The 23,776-nt window shown below is 43.3% G+C and overlaps 1 protein-coding gene and 1 pseudogene across 1 annotated transcript in view; both read right to left on the bottom strand.

Annotated features, from left to right (window-relative positions):
- LOC124606737 (potassium voltage-gated channel subfamily KQT member 4) overlaps nt 1-23,776 on the bottom strand; it is a 1,016,202-nt gene that overhangs the window by 501,647 nt on the left and 490,779 nt on the right. Inside the window, exon 4 of the mRNA XM_047138769.1 lies at nt 11,067-11,236. Coding sequence (XP_046994725.1) covers nt 11,067-11,236 — 170 coding nt within the window. The remainder of the gene's footprint in view (nt 1-11,066; nt 11,237-23,776) is intronic.
- Nucleotides 4,825-4,942, bottom strand: LOC124607905 (annotated as a pseudogene).

Genomic DNA, 23,776 nt, shown 5'->3' on the forward strand with positions numbered 1-23,776 from the left:
CACCAGAACGGCTAAAAGACTGAGGACTATGCGGTCTGAAGAATCTAGTGAAGATAGTGATACTTGCAGCGGCTCGAGAACATCAGGCTTTAAGTCACTCTTTGGAAATTCTTTTCCGAAAGCGAGGTGCGACATAAGTCTAATCGAGATCGTCACGAAGTATCTCTCCCCTCAGAGCTCTCCATTCGCAGAGGCTTGAAGTTACCATACTTCTTTTCAACGTAACGTCACAAAAGCGGAAATTTGGACGGTAAGTGGCGCAGGCAAGAGAGTTTTACAACCCGAATACCGCTTATACCTAACAATTTACCATTTCGCTTTAAATATGTACAGTTTCCGACGAACTTACGTAATGCCATGATCACAAAGAAAACACAAGGCCACACGCTGCGTGTTGCGAGCGTGAACCTTAGTGTTAGTTGCTTCTCGTACACTCTTTTGTGGTTCGAAGAGAAACAAACTCTTCGTCCACGTCCTCAGTCACACTACTTCAAACCCTGTATACAAAGAAGCTTTGTAAATCGAAAATAAATTGCATGTTCACAAAGAATAGGGTACAATATAAATAAATTCCTGGGTACCGTCGGACTTCTCAGCTAGTACTGAATAAAATGTAGATGAAAAATATGAAGGTCCACCCCTATCTTACTACTTCGTTAATGTTCTCTTAGGAAGGATAACGTTAGTGTTATTGAACGACTCGTATGACCTGCCTTTCGTATGACTGCATGCGATGAACATGTCATCCACGTATATGAACCACTCTGCCACCATGTGATGTGGAGTTTTTACCCACTAGACGCGTATGCGGAAGGACCGCGTTTCAAATCCCCGTCCGGCCAAACGGTTTCAAGTTTTCCGTGGATTCACTAGATCACTAAAATCAAATGCCAAAATTGTTCCTAGAAAAGAACACGACCGATATCCATTCCCATCCTTCCTTACACAGAGTTTTTGCACCCTTTCTAATGGCCTCATTGTCCACGGGGACCCTGCGCCCCAATCTTCCTTCCTGCAAGTCCGTCACGCAAACTGACTTTCAGAGTCATTCTATGTCTGAGTTCCGAACTGTATTACATTGCACGTAGAATCTATACTTCGTGTACAACGGAAGAGAATAACTCGTTGCATGCTGCTTAACGTACCACATGAGTTTGTCACTATATATTTCACTTATTTAATTAATATTACGGTTTTCTCACCAATTTTTGTCTAATCACTGTCTGCAAAATAGGTATTAATCTACCTTCAGTCCAAGTTCAGCCGGCCGGAGCGGACGATCGGTTCTAGGCGCTTCAGTCTGGAACCATGCGACCGCTACGGTCGCAGGTTCGAATTCTGCCTCGTGCAGGGATGTGTGTGATGTCCTTAGGTTAGTTAGGTTTAAGTAGTTCTAAGTTCTAGGGGACTGATGACCTCAGATGTTAAGTCCCATAGTGCCCAGAGCCATTTGAACCATTTTCAGTCCAAGTTGGCAGTACGCTGACGGTGTAATAACGGTTAAATAAGAGAAACCAGTTACGACTGATCAAAACAAACAACTGTTACTCCAGACTTTTAATTACCTCATATTTCATCAATAACGTTGGGCCAAAATTCCGTATGTTTAACGATGTCTAGTTCACTAGTACCTTAAATAGAGATTAAATTTGTGAACCAGACCTGGACTCCAACCTTGGACCTTTATCCACGACTCACTACCCGGGTGGTGAGTCTTGTTTGGCTAGCTCAGCAGGTAGAGCATTTGGCCGCCAAAGGTAGACGTCCAAGTGCGGAGTTGCGCTATGGCACACAGTCTTAAGCTGCCAGGAAATCACAAATAAGCAAACACACCACTGTAGACTGGAAATTTATCTGCATACGGAAACTTTGTCGTAACATACGTGACTGTCTGAAAAAGCGCTGTAGATAACATTTTAATTCTTCGCAGAACTAGTAAAAGTACGAGGGTGACGCAAAGGAAAACCTCAATTATTTATTGTAATACAAAATGATACACAGAAAAAATGCAGATACGTCATTTTTCACCGTATTGCGCATGATGTGTAATGCGCGAATTCCACTGCTTCAGAATTGAATGGATACCCTGTGTGAGGAATTCATTTGGGTGCGATATAGCCACTCGTGCACCGCGCTTTTCACGTTTTCATCAACTCTCAAATGCTTGCCTCCAAGTGCTACTTCGCAAGAGCGCCCATACAATAATTTGTAGGAGGGTAGGGGGGGGGGGGGGGTTCTAGACTAACTACCTGCACAAAAGTTACAGTTCCGACATTGTTAAAAACCTATGTAATACCAACTGTTAAATCATTTTCCTGAAAAAAAAAATACCTGACGATACTATATTTTTCTCATTTCTCTGAGACAAAGGAGGGGGCGGGGGACGATCCCCTTTTCCCCCAGGCATGTCCACCATTGCTACTCTGAGCCGTCCGAACACATGTAAGTCACTCCTACCGAGGTCTGAGGTCTGAACTGTAAGATGGATGTTCGTGCATTCAAATCGCACATCCTTTATTGTTGATATTGACACGAGCATTGTCGTGTTACAACGAGACATCGGCACTAAGAGGTCCTCGTCGTTTAGTCCTGACTGGCGGGCGAGAGTGATTTCGTAGCAGATTTTAGTGTTGGCATTGTCGTGTTACAACGAGACATCGGCGCCAAGAGGTCCCCGTCGTTTAGTCCTGACTGGCGGACGAGAGTGATTTCGTAGCAGATTTTAGTGTTGAATCACTGGTGACTGTTAATCGTCTTTCTATGTAATGCTCTAAATACACCTCTTTTACGTCGTATAAAAAATCAAGCATGATATTTCCCGCCTGTGGTTGACAGCCGGCGCACTGGTTTCATATCCGGTAAGAACTGTGTTCAGAAATACGTTACCGAGCGAGGTGGCGCAGTGGTTAGACACTGGACTCGCATTCGGAAGGACGACGGTTCAATCCCGCGTCCGGCCAACCTGATTTAGGTTTTCCGTGATTTCCCTAAATCACTTCAGGCAAATGCCGGGATGGTTCCTCTGAAAGGGCACGGCCGACTTCCTTCCCCATCCTTCCATAATCCGATGAGACCGATGACCACGCTGTCTGGTCTCCTCCACACCAACCAACCAGAAATACGTTACCTTCGAATTGGAAACAACGCAGAATTTACTGACAGGCATCGACGCCACTGTCTGTCATCTCTAAAATCAACTGATGTGGTAAACATCTTGCGGAAGCTTTAATGAATCGAAGCACCATCGTGGACAACTCTGTCTTGAACCACCAGTAACATCCCAAATAGTTGCTATTTCACTCACAGATATACGCCTGTTTTGCTTCACAAGCTCTGCCACAGTGGCAATGTTTTCTTTTCGACTACTCGGTGTGCCTGGCCGGAGAGTGAAGTGTCTTCCACAGAAGTTACGCATCTTGTACCCTGCATCTTTAGTATTGTAGCTAAGATACGCACGTGAATCGCCTCACTATGCTTTCGTGATGTGATACATTTTCACAAGTTTGCCAGAGCTGCAACTAAAAAAAAAAAAAAAAAAAAAAAAAAACCCAGAGCTGCTACTAAAAAAAAACCCGATGGTCACCCATCCAAGCGTTAGCCAAGCCCGATGGCGCTTAACTTTGATGATACGACAATAATGGGTGTTACCTATTGGCAAATAGAGGATATAATTTTTTAGGAATTTTGTTGCATTTTTAAGAATTTTCATGGGCCTCACCATAGTATCAGATTTATAGATATTCTTCGTGCATAGGTACACTCCTAAACTTCCACCTCCTTGTCAGATGCTACATTTTTATCACTAACGAATCCCAATCACTGACCCCAGTCTATACACTGAGCTTCATTTTCGCTTCACAGCACTGCCAATAATGCCTTCAGGTAGTGACGTGAGCAGCTGCAGGGCAAATGCCTCAAGGAGCAGCTTAATGCCTGCGCCAGCAGCGAGGACAGTGTGCGTGCAGCGGGGCTACAGCATAGAACCGTCCTCACAACAGCGCAAAAGATGACGTGCGCTTGGAGATGCGCGAGGTTCGTGACGTCATTTCCTGTTATTTCACGGTGAAAAAGTATTGGCGGGCGTGAAAAGCCAAATAAGTTCTGCGATATTTCGACAATGTGCAACGAATGGTTTTACCGATAGGAGGCACGTACGCTCACGAAGTCAGAAGCAGCGCCATATTGGATTTCGTCGTTTTCAGCTGAAGCCAATATTTACTAGGTCTTATATTATAATCCTACGAAGCTACGCTATTTGAAATCACCAGCTCATCGAGGATCTCTCGAAAATGCAGCGTCATATTGGTGGTCAAAGAATTATCGTGTTTGGTTATTTTCGTATTATTACTTCCCTGTTATAAAAGTTTGCTGCTTGAAAGCAACAGTGAACGGAAGATTCATCAAAAACGGGTTGTTATTGGTGCGATTTCTTATAATTAAATGTTAGTTAAAACATATTGGCGATTAAACCTTTCACAACGGCTTGTGTAACAGAACATATCATGTAATATAACGCATCGTATCAAATAAAGTAACATGATACACGATGTCGTGTCGCATGATACATGCCATCATATCATCGAACATGGCATTTGTCATGTTGTGCAATACGACACACTCCTCCCGAACTGGCCATGAAGACCCAACGGTACTGACCGGCCGCCGTGTTATCCTCAACTCACAGGCGTCACTGGATGCGGATATGGAGGGGTATGGGGTCAGCAAACCGCTTTCCCGGTCGTATGTCAGTTTCCGAGACCGGAGCCGCTACTTCTCAATCAAGTAGCTCTCAGTTTGCCTCACAAGGGCTGAGTACACCCCGCTTGCCAACAGCGCTCGGCAGACCGGATGGTCACCCACCCAACTACTAGCCCAGCCCGACAGCGCTTAACTTCGGTGACCTGACCGGAACCGGTGTTACCACTGCGGCAAGGCCGTTGGCAATACGACACAACAAGTCAATAAAGTTGAGGACGCATCCATCCCTTCTAGAATTAGCCCCTATTAAAGATGCACCTACTACACTCTAGGTTCATATGGCTCTGAGCACTATGGGACTTGACATCTGAGGTCATCAGTCCCCTAGAACTTAGAACTTCTTAGACCTAACCAACCTAAGGAGATCACACACATCCATGCTCACGCCAGGATTCGAACCTGCGACGTAGCGGTCGCGCGGTTCCAGACTGAAGTGCCTAGAATCGCTCGGCCACACCGGCCGGCCACACTCTAGGAAGTGCATAAACTTGCGTCGATTTGTTTTTGCACCTCTCACCTAAGAGAGCTCACTGCACTGGGGAAGCGCAAATATCTTAAGATGTTTTGATTTAAATGTCTTTAAAACTGCCAGATATGACGAAAAGTTACTTCCCTCCGTTTACATCCCTAACTCTGCTCAGAGCATATTCGCCTTTTTTCGTGCAACGATAGGAGCATTTTCCATTCTGATTCCCAATTTTTACTCTACTATAATTTCGACATTAGACCGCCATAGCTTGGCAACCGGTGTAGATTTTTGTTGACAAGGGCGACGACTGATCCGGTACAGGTTTGTTTATTCCCTTTCAAACCTCGTTCCTTATATTGTGGCAACGCCTAAGACTTTCGCAAAACAACAGGACGACCATCAATTATGTGTATTTATCTATCTTCCTACAAAATTTGAACCGATTCGCAAAAGTTTGATACTGGCGCACTAAAAAAATACTAAAAAATATTTTTGCACGTAAAATCCAAACGAGGGTGACGGCATTCGTACGTAAAACATATATCACGAAGAGTGCGAATACGAATGGTGCCATTAGCTGAGCATTAATTTCAGCCGAATTAAAATCTTTTGCAAAAGAAATTAATTGATTCCTACAATTTGCCTGGGTGTCAGCTCCGGTTTGTCGTTCAAACCCTGTTTAATATAGTGTAACATAGCTACAGTACGTCGGATATTCGAATAGCTATACAAGCTGCCGCTGGTCGGGGCTAAATGAAAAATTTTTGACCCCATGTCCCTAGCTCAAATAGGAACCGAGCATCGAGACCCACTCAAACTGCAATTCTGCCCTCGGCCTCTTCAGACACATTTGTTACAACGCTTCCGCGCTGTAACGGTTCACATTCGCATTTTATAAAATGTTCTGGTACTACTTATTAATTTAATACATATAAGTTGTGGAGTATTCGATGTTATGTAAATGTAACAGCGCTCCCTCTCAGGAATAACTTTTTTCGATTTTGTTAACATGCCAGAAAACATGGACAAACGAACTGCAACACACACACACACACACACACACACACACACACACACACACACACATTAAGTACAGGAAATATAACTGTAGTAAATAAATCATTTTTCTGCCTGTTGCACTAATTCAAGTAAAACATTTTGCAAGTTCTTCTTCCATGTCATATATATCTCATGTTCTAAAAATTTCCCTATGGAACAGAAACAGCAATCAAGTAAAAATGAGATTAGGGTTTTACTGCAAAGTGAAAATGATGAATTACTTTTTATCTGATAGGGAAGAGTGTAGTAAATTTTTGGCTCACTATTTGTTACGGAACTGTCCAGTCATATTAACGTGATCACCTGTCAAATGACTCAATAAACACGTTTTGCGGCATTTGAATAGTCAGTGAGTTTCTGGACTGTTCCAAGAGGGATGTAGAGCCATGCCGACTCCAGTGTTGCGGTAAGCTGAGCTATGTCTCTTGGCAGAGGATCCATGGCGCCAACAGCCCGATGGAGGTGGTCCCAGATTCTTGAGTGTGTTTAAATCTGGGGAGTTTGTTGACCAGGAGAACACAGTAAACTCTTCCTGACGTTCTTCGAACCACACAGGTACACTGTGAGCTGTGTGACACGTTGCATTGTCCTGTTGGTAGATGCCGTCGTGCCAAAGGAACACAAAATGCATGCAGGGGTGGACGTAATCCTGAAGGGTAGATGTATACTTGTGCTGATCCACTGTGTCTTCCAGCATGACGGGAGCATCCTGGAAATTCCACAAAAGCATTGACCAGGTGACAACGCTCCGTCCTCCGACGATAACATGATAAACATAAAACATGATTCACCTGCAAAGTCCATCTGCCGCCATTCAGTGGACGTCCAGCTGAGGTGCTGGTGTGCAAATTTCATCCCTTGTCGCCGACAAACAGGAGTCATCATGGGTGCACGAATCACACGCCTTCTGTGGAGGCCCGTAACAGCAATTTTCAGTGAATGGTGGTTGAGGAGACACTGCTGGTAGTCCGTTCTTTCTTCTGGGCGATCAGTGCTCAACGATTGCACATCTATTCGTCCTTACACATCTCCGGAGTCGTGCGGTTCTAGGCGCTCCAGTCCGGAGCCGCGCTGCTGCTACGGTCGCAGGTTCGAATCATGCCTCGGGCATGGATGTGTGTGATGTTCTTAGGTTTGTTAGGTTTAATTAGTTCTAAGTTCTAGGGGACTGATGACCACAGCAGTTGAGTCCCATAGTGCTCAGAGCCATTTGAACCATTTTGCCCCACATCTCCGGAGCAGTCTATTAGCCCTGTCATCTTTGGCCCATGGTGCCCCACAGTTCCTTCGGCGCTACTTTTGGATAGCGCCGTTTTGCAATGCACAGTATGCTTTAATTATGGCAGTACGCGAAACGTTTACAATCCTAGCCGTTTCAGAAATTTTTCCACCCTTGGCCAGAAGGCCAGTCATCAGGCTCTTTTGGGCGTCAGATAATTCGCTCAGTTGCCGCATTCCGCATTACGGCAAGGACTGCACTGTTTCCAGCGTCTGCCTCGCCCCCTCCCCCCCTTCCACCCCCCGACACGCTATACAGGGTGGCCCATCTGTAGTTTCGAGTGAGATTATCTAGAAAACTATACATCGGGTTAAAATAGCGGGCAAGGCAAGTTCGTCGGCTCAAAAGGGGAACATCAAATAACATTACACGTGACCTCCAGCCCTCGCCCCCTTGGGAGGGGCGGAAGGGTTACTTTCAAATCTTAAATGGAAACACCCATTTCTTATTGCAGCTGCGGATTCTCCATAAAAAGTAATCAAGTTTTGTCTGAAACATTTTTTAAAACCATTGACAAAGGCCGCTGAAATCGAGAAAAAAGTAAAATTAGGGATGAACTCTGATTTACTTAGAAGTATCCGAGAAAGACGCATCAAATCGATACAAAATGAGCACCAATTCTTTCGCTACGCCAAATTAAGCTGTTTTTGTACAAAATGTATTGCATCCTACTTTTAGCATTACCCAGGAACAACGACATGGACGTAGTAGAATGATGTTCCCATGGGGTGCTACATTACTGTGAATCCCCTTGCCTCTCACAATTTGGGGAGCTTAATTAATGAAATTAGCCATGAAGAAATTATTCAAAATTGTCCCAATTTGCTTCAATGCATGAAGTCAATCGTCTGCGAAAGTTGTCCACAGTTTTGAGCAGCACATCCCGTGGTATGCCTGCACACGCCCTTCGAATGCGTTACTCCATATCGTTTCGGGTTGTGAGCTGTCTTTCATAAACAATATTTTTTAAATAACCGCACAAGAAAAAATCATGAGATGTTAGGTCTGGTGAACGTGGAGGCCACTGAATTGGTCCGCCGCGTCGTACCCACCGACGAGTGTACCGTAAATTAAAACGTTCCGCACATTTTTAGCATGATGAGGAGCTGCTCCGTCCTGTTGGAACCACATTCGTTTCCTAGTTTCTAAATCAATATCTTACATTAGCTCCAACAAATCATCGCGAAGAAGTTGTAAATAAGATCCACCAAAAACATTTCGGTCAAAAAAATACGGTCCTACCATGTAACTGTAAAGGATGAGCCAGACAGTAAGACATTTTATTTTATTATATGAGCACCCAAGCAGAAGCTTCATTTTTCCATTGCGGCCAAGCCACGGCCGGCAGTGTTAGCTGCCTGTAAATTCTTTCGTTTCACGGTTTAGCATCAGGAAGTCAGCACCGAGGAAGGGCACCTTGATCACGCGCCTCTCTCATGTGCTGACGAGGTAACGCCGCCCCAGGCGTAGCTTAGCAGGCAACGCTCTGGAAAGTTCCATGCCGCCCGCGCGGTTTGCTCGGTCCTGACCAATCAGGGCGGAGGAATATACCCGGCCGCCCGTGGTCGGGCTCGCTCTCTCGTATTCTTGCTCTCCCGCGAGTCGGATGCGCGCCCTGTAGCATTGAACATCTCCCGCTTCTCCCGGTGCTGCGGCACTGTGGACTTAGTTTTGGCAGACAACCACTTTCGGTAGCTTCGCGAACAATGTTCGCCAAATTATAAGCTCTGGCTCACCCTTACCTCCCTATGGCTATGTATCCCCTTTCAACATGAATTAGCCAATAAATGGCCTTTCTCTAAAAATTACCCTATTATTCCACAACGCCCACCGCCTGCCCATACGCCCATCCTGTACATAACCGTTTAAAATTCCACACCAGACCATTAACTACCATTTGTGCTGATTGTCAACGGATCTGTGCAAATGTGGATTGACAGGGGACCAATAATGACAATCATGACAATTTAATTCGCCATTGTTTTTGAATGTGGCTTCATCGGTGAACATAACGTATCTAAAAAAAATCATTGCCATCTCTGCCCATTGGCAGAAATGCACGCGTATTTGCGTATCTTTCGGTGTTAATTCCTGTGGCCGCGTCATATGATATGCATTTTGTTTATGTGCCTTCAAAATCCTCAAAACAGTTGATTTCGGTATTCCAGTTTGTCTCTGAATCGCACGACTACTAATTTCGGGATCCAGTTGAACACAGGCGAGAACGATAAGGGTACGAGCGTCATTTTCATTGTATTCGCGATGACGAGGTGGACGGTGCATGTATCCAGTTCGAGCTCGCTGAGTGCAATTTAGAATAATATTTTCACTTGGATGTCGTCTGTTTGGGAAATGATCAGCATACAATTACGCACCTGCAGCGTAACTGTTATGGCATTCACCTAAAATTAACATTATGCCAACAATCTCTGTACGAGAATAGTGAGGCATGTTTCGATAAAGAATAATTTACTTTCGTCAGCTGATATTTACGGTTCACAATCTTAAAGAGAAGTGACGTCTGATCACATTCCGCCGACCTTTATACTGAGCCATAGTTCACAGTTTGGCCACGGTAGCGCCACAGTTGGGTGAGTAACGCAATTGTGAAGAGTTCCCTAACGAGATTTTAATACCTTTCCTCTTCCATCCATCAAAACCTGTGGCAGGTAGGATACATTTTGTAAAACAATAGCTTAATTTGGCGTATAGAAAGAATCTGTGCACATTTTGTATCGATTTGATGCGTCCTTCTCGGATAATTCTAAATAAATCGGAGTTCATCCCCAATTTTAATTTTTCTCGTTTTCAGCGCCATCTGTCATTGGTTTAAAAAAATGTTTCAGACAAAACTTGATTACATTTTGTTATGGAGAATCCGAATCTGCAATAAGAAATGGGTGTTTCCATTTAAGATTTAAAAGGTACCCCCGCCCCTCCCAAGGGGGCGGGAGCTGGAGGTCACGTGTATTATTTTTTGATGTCCCCCTTTTGAGCCTAAGAACTTGTCTTACCCACTATTTTAACTCGATGTGTAGTTTTCGAGATAAACTCACTCGAAACTACAGATGGACCACCCCGTATATACACTCCACCGCCAGTGCTGCCACCTGCCGCCTGTGAATGGTTATTGCACGCTGACGTCGAACGTAGGTGGGTGGTGATCATATAAATGTAGCTGGACCGTTACAATGACCTTAGAGACTAAGCAAGGAATCATCCTTTTCGCCTCAAAACATGTTCATGCATATTGAAGTTATTATTTATGTAAACTAAAGACAGAACAATACGATTAGCTTATGGTCAAGGGAAGAAATATGCGGTATAACCGAGATAACACAGGAATTTTACGTCCGTCCATTTTCATAAATGTAGTGTGTGATTTGCGAGCCAGATGCAGCCGGCAAGTGCCGCTGGTGAGTTCTGCATTCGTAGAGTCGACGTTAGCTGCCACGCCGCATGTGAGGACGGTTTAAGGGTGTAGAGGAGTGCGGCGCTTACCTGCCGATGAGCGTAGACGACGGAACCGAGGAGCTTCCAGGTGCCGCCGCGGCGGTCCATGCGCACCATGCGGAGTATCTGGAAGAAGCGCAGGCCGCGCAGCGCCGACGCCGCGAACGCCGGCCCGCTCGCGCACAGCACGGCCATCGTTGCGAAGATGGTCGTCACGTCTGTACACACATCACGCAAAGGCTGCGTGTCAGACATTGGATGCTAGGAAAGGGGCTTGGTGTGCAACACCAAACGCCAGTACATTCTCCAACGCAGTGGTTCCCAATATTTCTTAGATCATTACCCCTGAGTGCGATTAGTCATTAGCCAGTACCCCCGCCATCTCCCCCTCCTGCCGTCTTTTGCCCCCCCCCCCCCTCTCCCACATTATCACCAACTTAGACTTATCTATAGAATGAAAGACTTTTCTTGGAACACTTTTGTTTTTAAAATGGTGAAAGACGAATGATACTTTATTTAGTTTGTGTGTGTGTGTGTGTGTGTGTGTGTGTGTGTGTGTGTGTGTTTGTGTGTGTGTGTGTGTGTAAAGTGGGAGGGGAGGGAGGAGGGAGTCTTAGAATGAAATACGAAGGATAGTTCGTTTTCTTATCTGAGAGGGAGTTGTTGGTAGCACTTGTGAAGCCCGCTACGGTCGCAGGTTCGAATCCTGCCTCGGGCGTGGATGTGTGTGATGTCCTTAGGTTAGTTAGGCTTAAGTAGTTCTAACTTCTAGGGGACTGATGACCTCAGAAGTTAAGTCCCATAGTGCTCAGAACCATTTGAACAATTTTGTACTTGCGAAGCATAACGAATGTTGTGGTTCGCAAGTGCTACGCACAACTCCTTCTCAGATAAGAAAGCGAACTGTCCACAGTGAGAGTGGACACATGTGACAAAATATACTTCCCCTGCAGTATTCCTCTCCATTGCGGCACTTGCTTGACCTGTACACTGCAACCCCATCCAAAGTCAACCAAGTTAAAATGTGTGCACTGTTCTTACTGTACGTAAACTACTTGACTGCTGCACTCCATTCTTCTGAATTGGCATAAATTGGAAGATTTCAGGATGTTAATGCTTTGTGTTTGACCACAGTCATTAATAGTAACAATGGGTGTACGTAAAGTCCGGGAACACTTTCAACTATTTATTGCACAACATCAAAACACTGTACACATATCATACATGTGTCATTTTGAAGAGATACCCTGAACGTTCTTTTTTTTTTTGCATATATACCGCATGTAGTTTGGTAATTTGCCGATAGTGAGCGCTAGTCACAACTATGGCGAGTTCAGTGCGGAGCGAGCTGTTTCATGAAATGGCCTCCCCGATCACCAGATCCCACTCCGTGTGACTTTTTTCTTTGGGGACATGTTAAAGATCTGGTGTGTGTACCGCGTGATATAGCAGAGCTCCGGGAGAGAATACGGGAAGCGAATGCCACTGTCGACGATGCCATGCTCGAACGGGTATGGCAAGGATACGATTACCGTATTGACGTCTGGCGGGTCACTCATGGTTCGCATTCGAATGTTCGTAAAAAAACTTTCAGACTTTCTGTTCAAAATGCAATGTGTATGACATCTGTACAATGTTTAGGTCAAATGGTTCACATGGCTCTAAGCACTGTGATATTTAACATCTGAGGTCATCAGTCCCCTAGACTTAGAACTACTTAAACCTAAGTAACCTAAGGACATCATACACATCCATGCCCGAGGCAGGATTCGAACCTGCGACTGTAGCAGGATCGCTGTTCCGGACCGAAGCGCCTAGATCCGCTCGGCCACAGCTGCCGGCCAATGTTTTTACTTCTTGTGCAGTAAATAATTGAAAGTGTTTCCGGACTTTATGTAAATCCTGTATTATTATTATTAAACTTCTGTGTACATACTATAGTAGCCTTTATGAAGTTACTGCTGTCAGTTAACTCATATGTGTGTTTCGAAGCAAGTAATGAAGCATTTCTGGACTACTGCAGGTATTATCTACAACATGGAGAACACATTTTCTTAGATATTTAGCATTTGTTAGGTACACGTCTTACTTTTATCACCAGCGATGTACGGGACAACGCAGTGTGTACAGTGGGTGGAGAGTGTGAGGAACCTGCAACCTCTAAGGCATTAATGCTACTAACTGCCTAAAATTAATTATTGGTAACTTATATAATTATTATTCGAGTCTCACAAAATTATGATAATATTAATGATCTTTTGAAAATAATTTAGTTTGGTAGCTCAAACAGAATCGGATCGTTTAGTTTTTACCCCTGAGAAAATTTTATTTTACCTCTCAGGGAGTAATCACCTCCGAGTTGGGAGCCACTGATCTAAAGGAAAATACACTGATGTGCCAAAACATTGAGCTAGGTATACACGTGAGAGTTTTTCATTCACAGAGAGCTTTTGCGAGTAACGTCGTGTGAACACAGCCGAAAGTCAGCTTGCTCGCAGTGTCCGAGAGTGGGGCCAGATCTCAGATAGTTGCGCTTTGCGAGTTTAGGCGACTCGTGTAGACGGCAATCTCCATGTGTCTTTAGACCTGCTCGCTGCAGCTCTCGGACAAGAAAAACTACACAGGCATTGCAAGGGGAGCCGAGACTACTCGGAGAGCGCTGAGCAGCCGTAATTGCGTCTCAGATTTGTGCCGTATTTCACAGTTTGTACGCTGCTATACCCTGACTATGTAATTTGCCGTACTCAAGCACACTTTATATAAAAGTATCCAGTAAACTGAGTGTTTTGAGCCATAATATGTAACCGTGGCTTGTTTATGAGCAAAGAGTTCGCCCGTTTATCCTCCTTAAGGAACAACACCGGTAGTTAGCCAATTTCTAAAGTTCTATACTTGAACAGCGCTACACGGCAAATAACATATAATAACAGCATAGACATATTATATACAGTTAAGAAACGTAAATAAAACAAAAGCTGCTGAAGAGACTAGATATCAAGTGAATACGTAAATGTGAATGGAAGACTAGCGCACTGCACAAAGCCGCTTTATAAATTTGTGATGGCATTCTCAGGACAGTTGAGGCTATTGCGATTGATACTCACAGTGAAGTGAATGTCAACAATTTGTCGGCAAAGAAAGGGTTTAACAAAGCTGCTAAGAAGTAAGCTCAGGATAAAATTGTGCATTTAATATGTTTGTACGAGGACAGGCCAGCGATATCCAATACACATTTACTAGACTACAGGAACCGAGAAAAGATGGGGAAGTTGGTTAGCTGAAGTGGTTACGGTTTTTAACACCTCCACAGACGAAATTTACCAGAATATCCAAATGTCAAGGAATCAAGCTAAGTAATTTTATAACATAGATTAATTAACATAGAGGAAACAATGGAGTTTTGCTTGAAAGTAATTGTTTTTGAACTCGAAAAATTAACATTTGACTTCAACTAATACATCTATAGCTTTAATTTTGTATGGCGTGGTGTTTATTGATTGTTTCTAGATTGGGTGTTGACGAAAAGACGTTCAGGAATTTACGACTTGTTCTGTAACTCAATGCAAATAAAAAAATGTTCAAAGGAAGGTATGTTCGGAAATGCTTTATTTATCACATATTCGCCCTATTTTGCTTTTGAACGAGTGTGGGTATGGAGATGAAATCTGATATAATGTTAATTCATGCCAGTTGTAACTTTACCAAATATTACAGAGAATAAACATTCCTGATGCTAGAAATCTTAGTGTCACAAGCAGTCTGCCTTAAACACCAATGGATTTACGCATAACAGTATCTAGCCTAGCAATTTGGGGTCCAATTACGGGGAATATTATTTCCATTTTCAACAGTGTAATTCTCGTAAAGTTTCGATATAATTGTGGAGTTTCCATCACGAACTCTACAATGAGATAATTGTATGAAAAGTATTAAAAGTGCAGCAACAGTTTTATCCTCTTACATCGCAACCTCTTCCTTCAAGCACAAAACACCACACATAAATCTCGCGGAGAATGATATCTCAGCTCTCACAAACATTCTCACCTGCTGTCTGCAAACGATTACAACACCTGCTCTCGCAAGACTCTCAGACACTTCAAAACTACTCTCAAGTAGCTGTCAGACAGTAGACCGAAATGAATTAAAAGACAATAGCTGCCAGTAGGCACCGATTTATTTTCTTTGATCTCGTATTGTTCGTTGTATTTGTTCTTGGCGGACGTCTCAAGTTCATCGTTGATCCATTCACTCAGTTTCCTAATTAAACAGGGCAGCTAAGCAACTGACCGAAGACGCTGAGCTACCGTTCCGGAAACCATCTGCACATGGTGCACAATACAACTGCACAGACTACTCTAGCACGTATTTCGACAGATACAAATTCTCGACTTAACCACACGCTACTGATGTAGTGCCCCTGCTCATTTTCCTCATTACTCGCGGCATCTAGCCGATTACTGTTACGAGTTTGAGCTTGGTGTTCACCTGCTCTGAAGGAATCATTGGCTGTCACAGCCTTGATTTCACATATGTATGGTGTCTGTTTCATCGGAAATGTCCGACAGAACAGACTAAAGGCACACATCAGACAGTAACTAGTGTACGCAATTCCGCAAGTACCAACTGAGAGTCTCAAACTGTTTGAGAGGAAAAAGATCTCACGTGTATTCCAACCGTGAGCACTGCCTACCGCGAGACAAAGTCGCCCGGTATCGCTGCCAGCAACTGACGCACTAGGAAAATTATTTAGCGGACCAAAGACGAATGGGGAGTTATTCTACCAATGGGGCGCACAGGGGTTGGACAAACGTATAGAGACAAGGCGAGATACGCGTGCCTGAATATGGATCCAGATGCTACCCAACACTGCAGGTGGTGCTGTTGTATTTAACCGCGAACGGCTCCTGTGCAATGTCCTCAATATGTTGCAAATGTGAGTCGTGGTCAGAACGCTGTTCAATTTAGTTGTGAGTGCTTAATGTCTGAGATAAGTGGGTTCGAACGTGGGCATATTGTTGGTGCTCGTATGATGGCTTCTTTCGTAACCAAGGGAGCCGAACTGTTTGGTGTTCCAAGCGGTGTCGTATTGAATGTCTATACCGCACACGCGGGAATAGGAAAAACGTCTCATCACACAGGTTCAAGTTCGTCGTTGATCCATTCACTCAGTCACAACGCAGTCGGAAGTCTGTTTGGTAAGTGACCGTGACAACCGGTCATTGAAGAGGGCGACGGCTGCAAAGTCACTGAAGAACTGAATGTCACACCTATGAACCCTGTCTGCACCAAAACAGCATGAAGGGAGCTCCATACGTTGGGAATTGCAGGATGTGTTAGAATTACAGAGCCCCTCATCAGTGATGGAAATACGCGTAACAGAAAAATGGGGTGCCGAAGTTATAAAACCTGGACTATGGAGCAAAGGAAGGAAATAATTTGGTCGGAAGAGTCTTAAGAGTCTTGTTTCACACTGTTTCCAACCTCTGACCGAGTTTATATCTGGCATATATCGTCCCGGGTTTACTGTGCAGAGACTGCTTGTTTCCCAGGGGGTTCCGTGATGATTTGGGCAGCCATATCATGGTATTCCAAGGACTCCGTTTTTACTCTAAGAGATCTTATGAGTGCCAAGGAGTAGGTGACGGTTTGGCTGATCAAGTCCATCCTGAGGTAAAATATTTGTTCCCCAACGGTTATGCTACAGAACTCCTGTTCCAATTGCTCACATTGTATAGGACTGGTTTAGTGTACACCAGGACGAATTGTCGCGTCTAGGCTTACTACTGCAGTTACCAGGTCTCAATGTTATTGAAGCTTTTCCATCTATTTTGTAGAGAATCGGTCCATTTCCATCATCGTTACCTCAACTTGTCACTAGTTTGCACGAATAATGGTATGAGATGTCCTTGGAATCTGTAGATCACTTGTATCTATCCACATGCTGTTTTGAATGCCAGCGGGTTTCCTACACCGCATTAGGCAAGGTGCTGTTTTGTGTTGTTGGTGTTTCCATCTATCTGCCCAGCCTCTGAACACTGAAATAAGTGGCATGTCGAAAACCGCAAAGCCGGTTAGCTGTTCGCGTCCTGTAATCGTGAGCTTCTATATAATCTGGTCGAAGAACTGTAAAAGTAGATTAGTCGAAAATTGTTGGAAGTCCTCACCGCCGGCCGTTGTGGCCGAGTGGTTCTAGGCGCTTCAATCTGGAACCGCGCGACCGCTACGGTCGCAGGTTCGAATCCTGCCTCGGGCATGGATGTGTGTGATGTCCTTAGGTTTCTTTAGGTTTAAGTAGTTCTAAGTTCTAGGGCGCTGATGACCTCAGATGTTAAGTCCCATAGTGCTCAGAGCCATTTGAACCAAGTCCACGCCTTATCACAGAACGTGGAGTTCAGAGGCTTGCCCGCTTTGTAAAGTAGAACAGGCGGCATTCTTAGCAGATGTTGGAGCAGAGTACAAGTTGGTGCAGGCACTAGTCGTTCGGAGCAAGCAGTTCAGAGCACATTGTTGAACATGGGGCTCTACAGCAGACACCCACTAAGTGTTCCCATCTTGATCGAAATATGTCACCAGCTGTGAATGCAGTTGCAAGGAATCATCCCGACTGGATCGTGGATCAGTGGAAACGTCTCTCCCAGTCGAATGCATCATTTTTAAAACAATTCCTCCTAACATTTAAAATTACATTGGACGTTAAAATACTTCTATTTTTCAGACGAACGTTTCTTGTATTTGACAGTCAGTATTTTCTATGGTCTTGACTTCTGCCGTTGTTTTGATTCCCACACTGAAAAACGTAGCCACTAACTTTAGCTCCGATTCCTTACTCTAGATCTCTCAACGTCATCTGATTTTATTTGGTTCCACTCTGTTGCTCATGTTTCATCTCTATTAATGTTCTGCTTTTGAAGGCACTGTCTATTCCTCAACATATACATTATCTGTATGGACAACTTCAGCTTAGTCTCTGCAAAGTTGAAATGGCTCTGAGCACTATCGGACTTAACTTCTGAGGTCATCAGTCCCCAAGAACTTGGAACTACTTAAACCTAACTAACCTAAGGACATCACACACATCCATGCTCGAGGCAGGATTCGAACCTGCTACCATAGCGGTCGCGCGGTTCGAGACTGTAGCGCCTAGAACCGGTCGGCCGCTGCGGCCGGTTCTACAAAGTTGGAAATATCTCAAAAAATTGTTGTGACAAAATATTCTAAAAAAATATAGAGTCCGCTCGAAGCACCCGTTGTTATTGTATAAATTATAGACATTTATTTCATTTGTCAAACGACTCCCAACATCCGAAAAATGAGGTACTACTGTCTTATACAACCCTCATAACATCTACCGGCATCTACTGGAAGTCGTGCGGCAGTCACGGCACGTGTCTATTCCCGCCACGCTACGAATTACTAGCGGCTGCGTCTGCACGCTATGTTATCACTTCTTCATCGCAGCGGAGATGGCTGGTTTTCTAACTGCTATGAGGAGTTAAATACTGCTAAGTTGCTACCGTACTATATTTACGGGAGTCTGATGCCACAGTTTCGTGTTCTTCCGCCTACTCTCCTTATTTTTCAGATCAAATTAGTATGTCCCCCAGTGATGACTCGAAGTTACTGATGGAACTTTCATCATCCATTCCATTTGATGATACCAGGATATGTGCCTTATAGAACGTTGGAAGACCGTATTGGTTTAATCGCTTAATGTAATCTAGCCAAGTGAATACTTTTCTATCGCTTTCACAGCAGGCACTATTAGCTTTTTTAATTTAACGGTCTCTAATTCGTCTGTATGTTGTTGTACATTTAACCTGTAGATGAGATTCATTATCGTGAAGCCTATTCTACCATGATTCGGCAATAAACGAAGTTAGCGGCTACAAGCGATCTCTACACTTTTTAGAAGATTTTACCCCAAAAATCTTTGAAAAAAATTTTAGGTGGCCATCCCGTTATTCTTCTAGCAATAATTGTTTTCTGAACTGCGAAGTTATTTTCTAGACGCACGATTCGCACTTCCAACGATTGGATCACTCCAAGTCGGCCTCTCGGCGATAATGACGACTCATATCTCATCTTGTTCAATCTCACAGCATAATTAACCATCCACACAGTGGTTTGTAGTATTCTGCTGTGTTGGTCTTCTTCTATCACTGAGAGCTTAAAATTCACAGTACTAAATGTCCGATAATGCTGTTGAACGTACAGCTATGACGGACCGCCTTTTTTGGTAACCTCTATCACTAGCTCCAGGCAAATATATCGCTTGTAATTAAATTTTCCTCGAGACATTTAAGTTTCATCTTTATCTACGTTAATGATGAAAGCTGAAAAAATGAATTAAAGTTTGTGCCACGGCCGGTACTTGAACCAGGGGCTCCTTGCTTATTAGGTATGAATGCTGACCATTGCGTCACCGCAGCACTACGACAAACAGGAGATCTAAATTTCCCGAGGAATATGTAATTGTAAGATCTACACGATCGCCTGAGGTACATGATTTCCCCATTACGTCCAACTCTTGGGTGCTATTCCTATGCCGGAGAGCTATGTCAATAGTGACGATTTAGGGGAAAGTGAGCTGAAGATATGAATCGAAGTTTGTGTTGGGGAGGGCATTGGACTTGAGTAGTCCGTGTTGGCCATAGTGCTGCGGTGGGGTAATGGTGAGCATTCCTGCCTCGTAAGCCCGTAGCACCAATTTTAATTCATTTATACAGCTTCCATCATTATTGTAAATATATCGCTGTTACGAACCTATCGGTTTCCAAACGTCATTGATCGATAGCAATTATCAATCACTTTTCAAGTTATAATGGGATCAGAGGTATTTTACGTGAGAAATTTACTTGCAACAACGAAAAGTTTTCTTATTCGAATTGATAAGACTACAGAATACTTCACTCGTAAACGACTGTAACAGAATTTCAGTTTTAGCTCACTGCACATGGACTGATACCCTAGTGCAGTCCCTTCGCCTCTTTTTGGAGTCCTCATAATGCTGCCATATAGACTTGGTTCATTCAAAAAGTGCATCTATTACAGTAAATGCTCCCTCTATACAGAAGGAAGTCGCGTTAATTTTGTTGTTGTTGTGGTCTTCAGTCCTGAGACTGGTTTGATGCAGCTCTCCATGCTACTCTATCCTGTGCAAGCTTTTTCATCTCCCAGTACCTACTGCAACCTACATCCTTCTGAATCTGCTTAGTGTATTCATCTCTTGGTCTCCCTCTACGATTTTTACCCTCCACGCTGCCCTCCAATACTAAATTTGTGATCCCTTGATGCCTCAGAACATGTCCTACCAACCGATCCCTTCTTCTGGTCAAGTTGTGCCACAAACTTCTCTTCTCCCCAATCCTATTCAATACTTCCTCATTAGTTATGTGATCTACCCATCTAATCTTCAGCATTCTTCTGTAGCACCACATTTCGAAAGCTTCTATTCTCTTCTTGTCCAAACTATTTATTGTCCATGTTTCACTTCCATACATGGCTACACTCCATACGAATACTTTCAGAAATGACTTCCTGACACTTAAATCAATACTGGATGTTAACAAATTTCTCTTCTTCAGAAACGCTTTCCTTGCCATTGCCAGCCTACATTTTATATCCTCTCTACTTCGACCATCATCAGTTATTTTGCTCCCCAAATAGCAAAACTCCTTTACTACTTTAAGTGCCTCATTTCCTAATCTAATTCCCTCAGCATCACCCGACTTAATTAGACTACATTCCATTATCCTTGTTTTGCTTTTGTTGATATTCATCTTATATCCTCCTTTCAAGACACTGTCCATTCCATTCAACTGCTCTTCCAAGTCCTTTGCTGTCTCTGACAGAATTACAATGTCATCGGCGAACCTCAAAGTTTTTATTTCTTCTCCATGAATTTTAATACCTACCCCGAATTTTTCTTTTGTTTCCTTTACTGCTTGCTCAATATACAGATTGAACAACATCGGGGAGAGGCTACAACCCTGTCTTACTCCCTTCCCAACCACTGCTTCCCTTTCATGTCCCTCGACTCTTATAACTGCCATCTGGTTTCTGTACAAATTGTAAATAGCCTTTCGCTCCCTGTATTTTACCCCTGCCACCTTTAGAATTTGAAAGAGAGTATTCCAGTCAACATTGTCAAAAGCTTTCTCTAAGTCTACAAATGCTAGAAACGTAGGTTTGCCTTTCCTTCATCTTTCTTCTAACATAAGTCGTAAGGTCAGTATTGCCTCACGTGTTCCAGTGTTTCTACGGAATCCAAACTGATCTTACCCGAGGTTGGCTTCTACTAGTTTTTCCATTCGTCTGTAAAGAATTCGTGTTAGTATCTTGCAGCTGTGACTTATTAAGCTGATAGTTCGGTAATTTTCACATCTGTCAACACCTGCTTTCTTTGGGATTGGAATTATTATATTCTTCTTGAAGTCTGAGGGTATTTCGCCTGTTTCATACATCTTGCTCACCAGATGGTAGAGTTTTGTCAGGACTGGCTCTCCCACGGCCGTCAGATCCCTTAATCGGGCAGGTAGGTTAGAAAATTTAAAAAGGGAAATGGATAGGTTGAAGTTAGATATAGTGGGAATTAGTGAAGTTCGGTGGCAGGAGGAACAAGACTTCTGGTCAGGTGACTACAGGGTTATAAACACAAAATCAAATAGGGGTAATGCAGGAGTAGGTTTAATAATGAATAGGAAAATAGGAATGCGGGTAAGCTACTACAAACAGCATAGTGAACGCATTATTGTGGCCAAGATAGATACGAAGCCCACACCTACTACAGTAGTACAAGTTTATATGCCAACTAGCTCTGCAGATGACGAAGAAATTGAAGAAATGTATGATGAAATAAAAGAAATTATTCAGATTGTGAAGGGAGACGAAAATTTAATAGTCATGGGTGACTGGAATTCGAGTGTAGGAAAAGGGAGAGAAGGAAACATAGTAGGTGAATATGGATTGGGGGACAGAAATGAAAGAGGAAGCCGCCTGGTAGAATTTTGCACAGAGCACAACATAATCATAACTAACACTTGGTTTAAGAATCATGAAAGAAGGTTGTATACATGGAAGAACCCTGGAGATACTAAAAGGTATCAGATAGATTATATAATGGTAAAACAGAGATTTAGGAACCAGGTTTTAAATTGTAAGACATTTCCAGGGGCAGATGTGGACTCTGACCACAATCTATTGGTTATGACCTGTAGATTAAAACTGAAGAAACTGCAAAAAGGTGGGAATTTAAGGAGATGGGACCTGGATAAACTAAAAGAACCAGAGGTTGTACAGAGATTCAGGGAGAGCATAAAGGAGCAATTGACAGGAATGGGGGAAATAAATACAGTAGAAGAAGAATGGGTAGCTTTGAGGGATGAAGTAGTGAAGGCAGCAGAGGATCAAGTAGGTAAAAAGACGAGGGCTAGTAGAAGTCCTTGGGTAACAGAAGAAATATTGAATTTAATTGATGAAAGGAGAAAATATAAAAATGCAGTAAGTGAAACAGGCAAAAAGGAATACAAACATCTCAAAAATGAGATCGACAGGAAGTGCAAAATGGCTAAGCAAGGATGGCTAGAGGACAAATGTAAGGATGTAGAGGCCTATCTCACTAGGGGTAAGATAGATACCGCCTACAGGAAAATTAAAGAGACCTTTGGAGATAAGAGAACGACTTGTATGAGTATCAAGAGCTCAGATGGAAACCCAGTTCTAAGCAAAGAAGGGAATGCAGAAAGGTGGAAGGAGTATATAGAGGGTCTATACAAGGGGGATGTACTTGAGGAATTTTAAGAGAAGGAATTCGAGGAATGGTTGACATGCCACGCATTAACTTGTACTTCCTTTTATTGCCGTAATAAATAACGCGAGAGAAAATGCAATAGTACGCAAAGATCCCTTATTACTGTGTACCACCTACAGAGAATTTATAGCTGGAATTCCAGCTATGCAGCTGCTTGTCCTTTCTACAGAGCACTGAAGAGTGGTTTTCCCTAGGCAAAAGTAGTGAACTTCGAATGTAATTTGTCGTTCAAAGTCAGTGCGTTCCTTTGGCATTAGCGATTGTTTCACTCTGTGCAACATGGGACAGTAAATGAATATACTTTATAAGCTACAAACTATGCATTTATTCTCCCCTTGGATAGAGCAAATGTTTGTCTTTTCTGTCTATAATACGCTTACTGTTCCACTGTTCCTCTTTCCCCTTGGTGTCTTCTGAATTACGGGTCAGATGAAACTTCAGGAGACAATTCCTCGAAAACAAAACAATAACAAATAACTAGGCCTAGTGATTTTATTTTATTTAGCAACCTGGTAAAATTATTCAAATGAGCGAAATTTTCTACTTGAGTGTTATCAGTTATGAACCTGCTCTTTCATTGCAGTTTATGCTCAGACGTCTTACAGACATGTTTCTGTAAAAGCTGTAAATAGACATTGGCTCCCCCTTCTACCTTCAAATTTGAAAGAGTGTAGTCAGTCCATATTTTCAAGAGCTTTCTCTAAATATACGAATGTTACAAACGCAGGTTTCCTTTTCTTAAGCCTATCTTCTAAGACAAGTCGCAGGCTCAGTATTGCCTCGCGTATTCCTCCATTTCTCCGGAACCCGAACTAATCTTCCCCCGAGGTCGGCTTCTATTAGTCTTTCCATTCTTATCTAAGGAATTCGAGTCAGTATTGTGTAACAAAGACTTATTAAAGTGATGGTTCGGTAGTATTTATACCTGTCAGCGCCTGCTTTCTTTGGA

The sequence above is a fragment of the Schistocerca americana genome, chromosome 3 (assembly GCF_021461395.2).
Source record: "Schistocerca americana isolate TAMUIC-IGC-003095 chromosome 3, iqSchAmer2.1, whole genome shotgun sequence".
Taxonomy (NCBI): domain Eukaryota; kingdom Metazoa; phylum Arthropoda; class Insecta; order Orthoptera; family Acrididae; genus Schistocerca; species Schistocerca americana.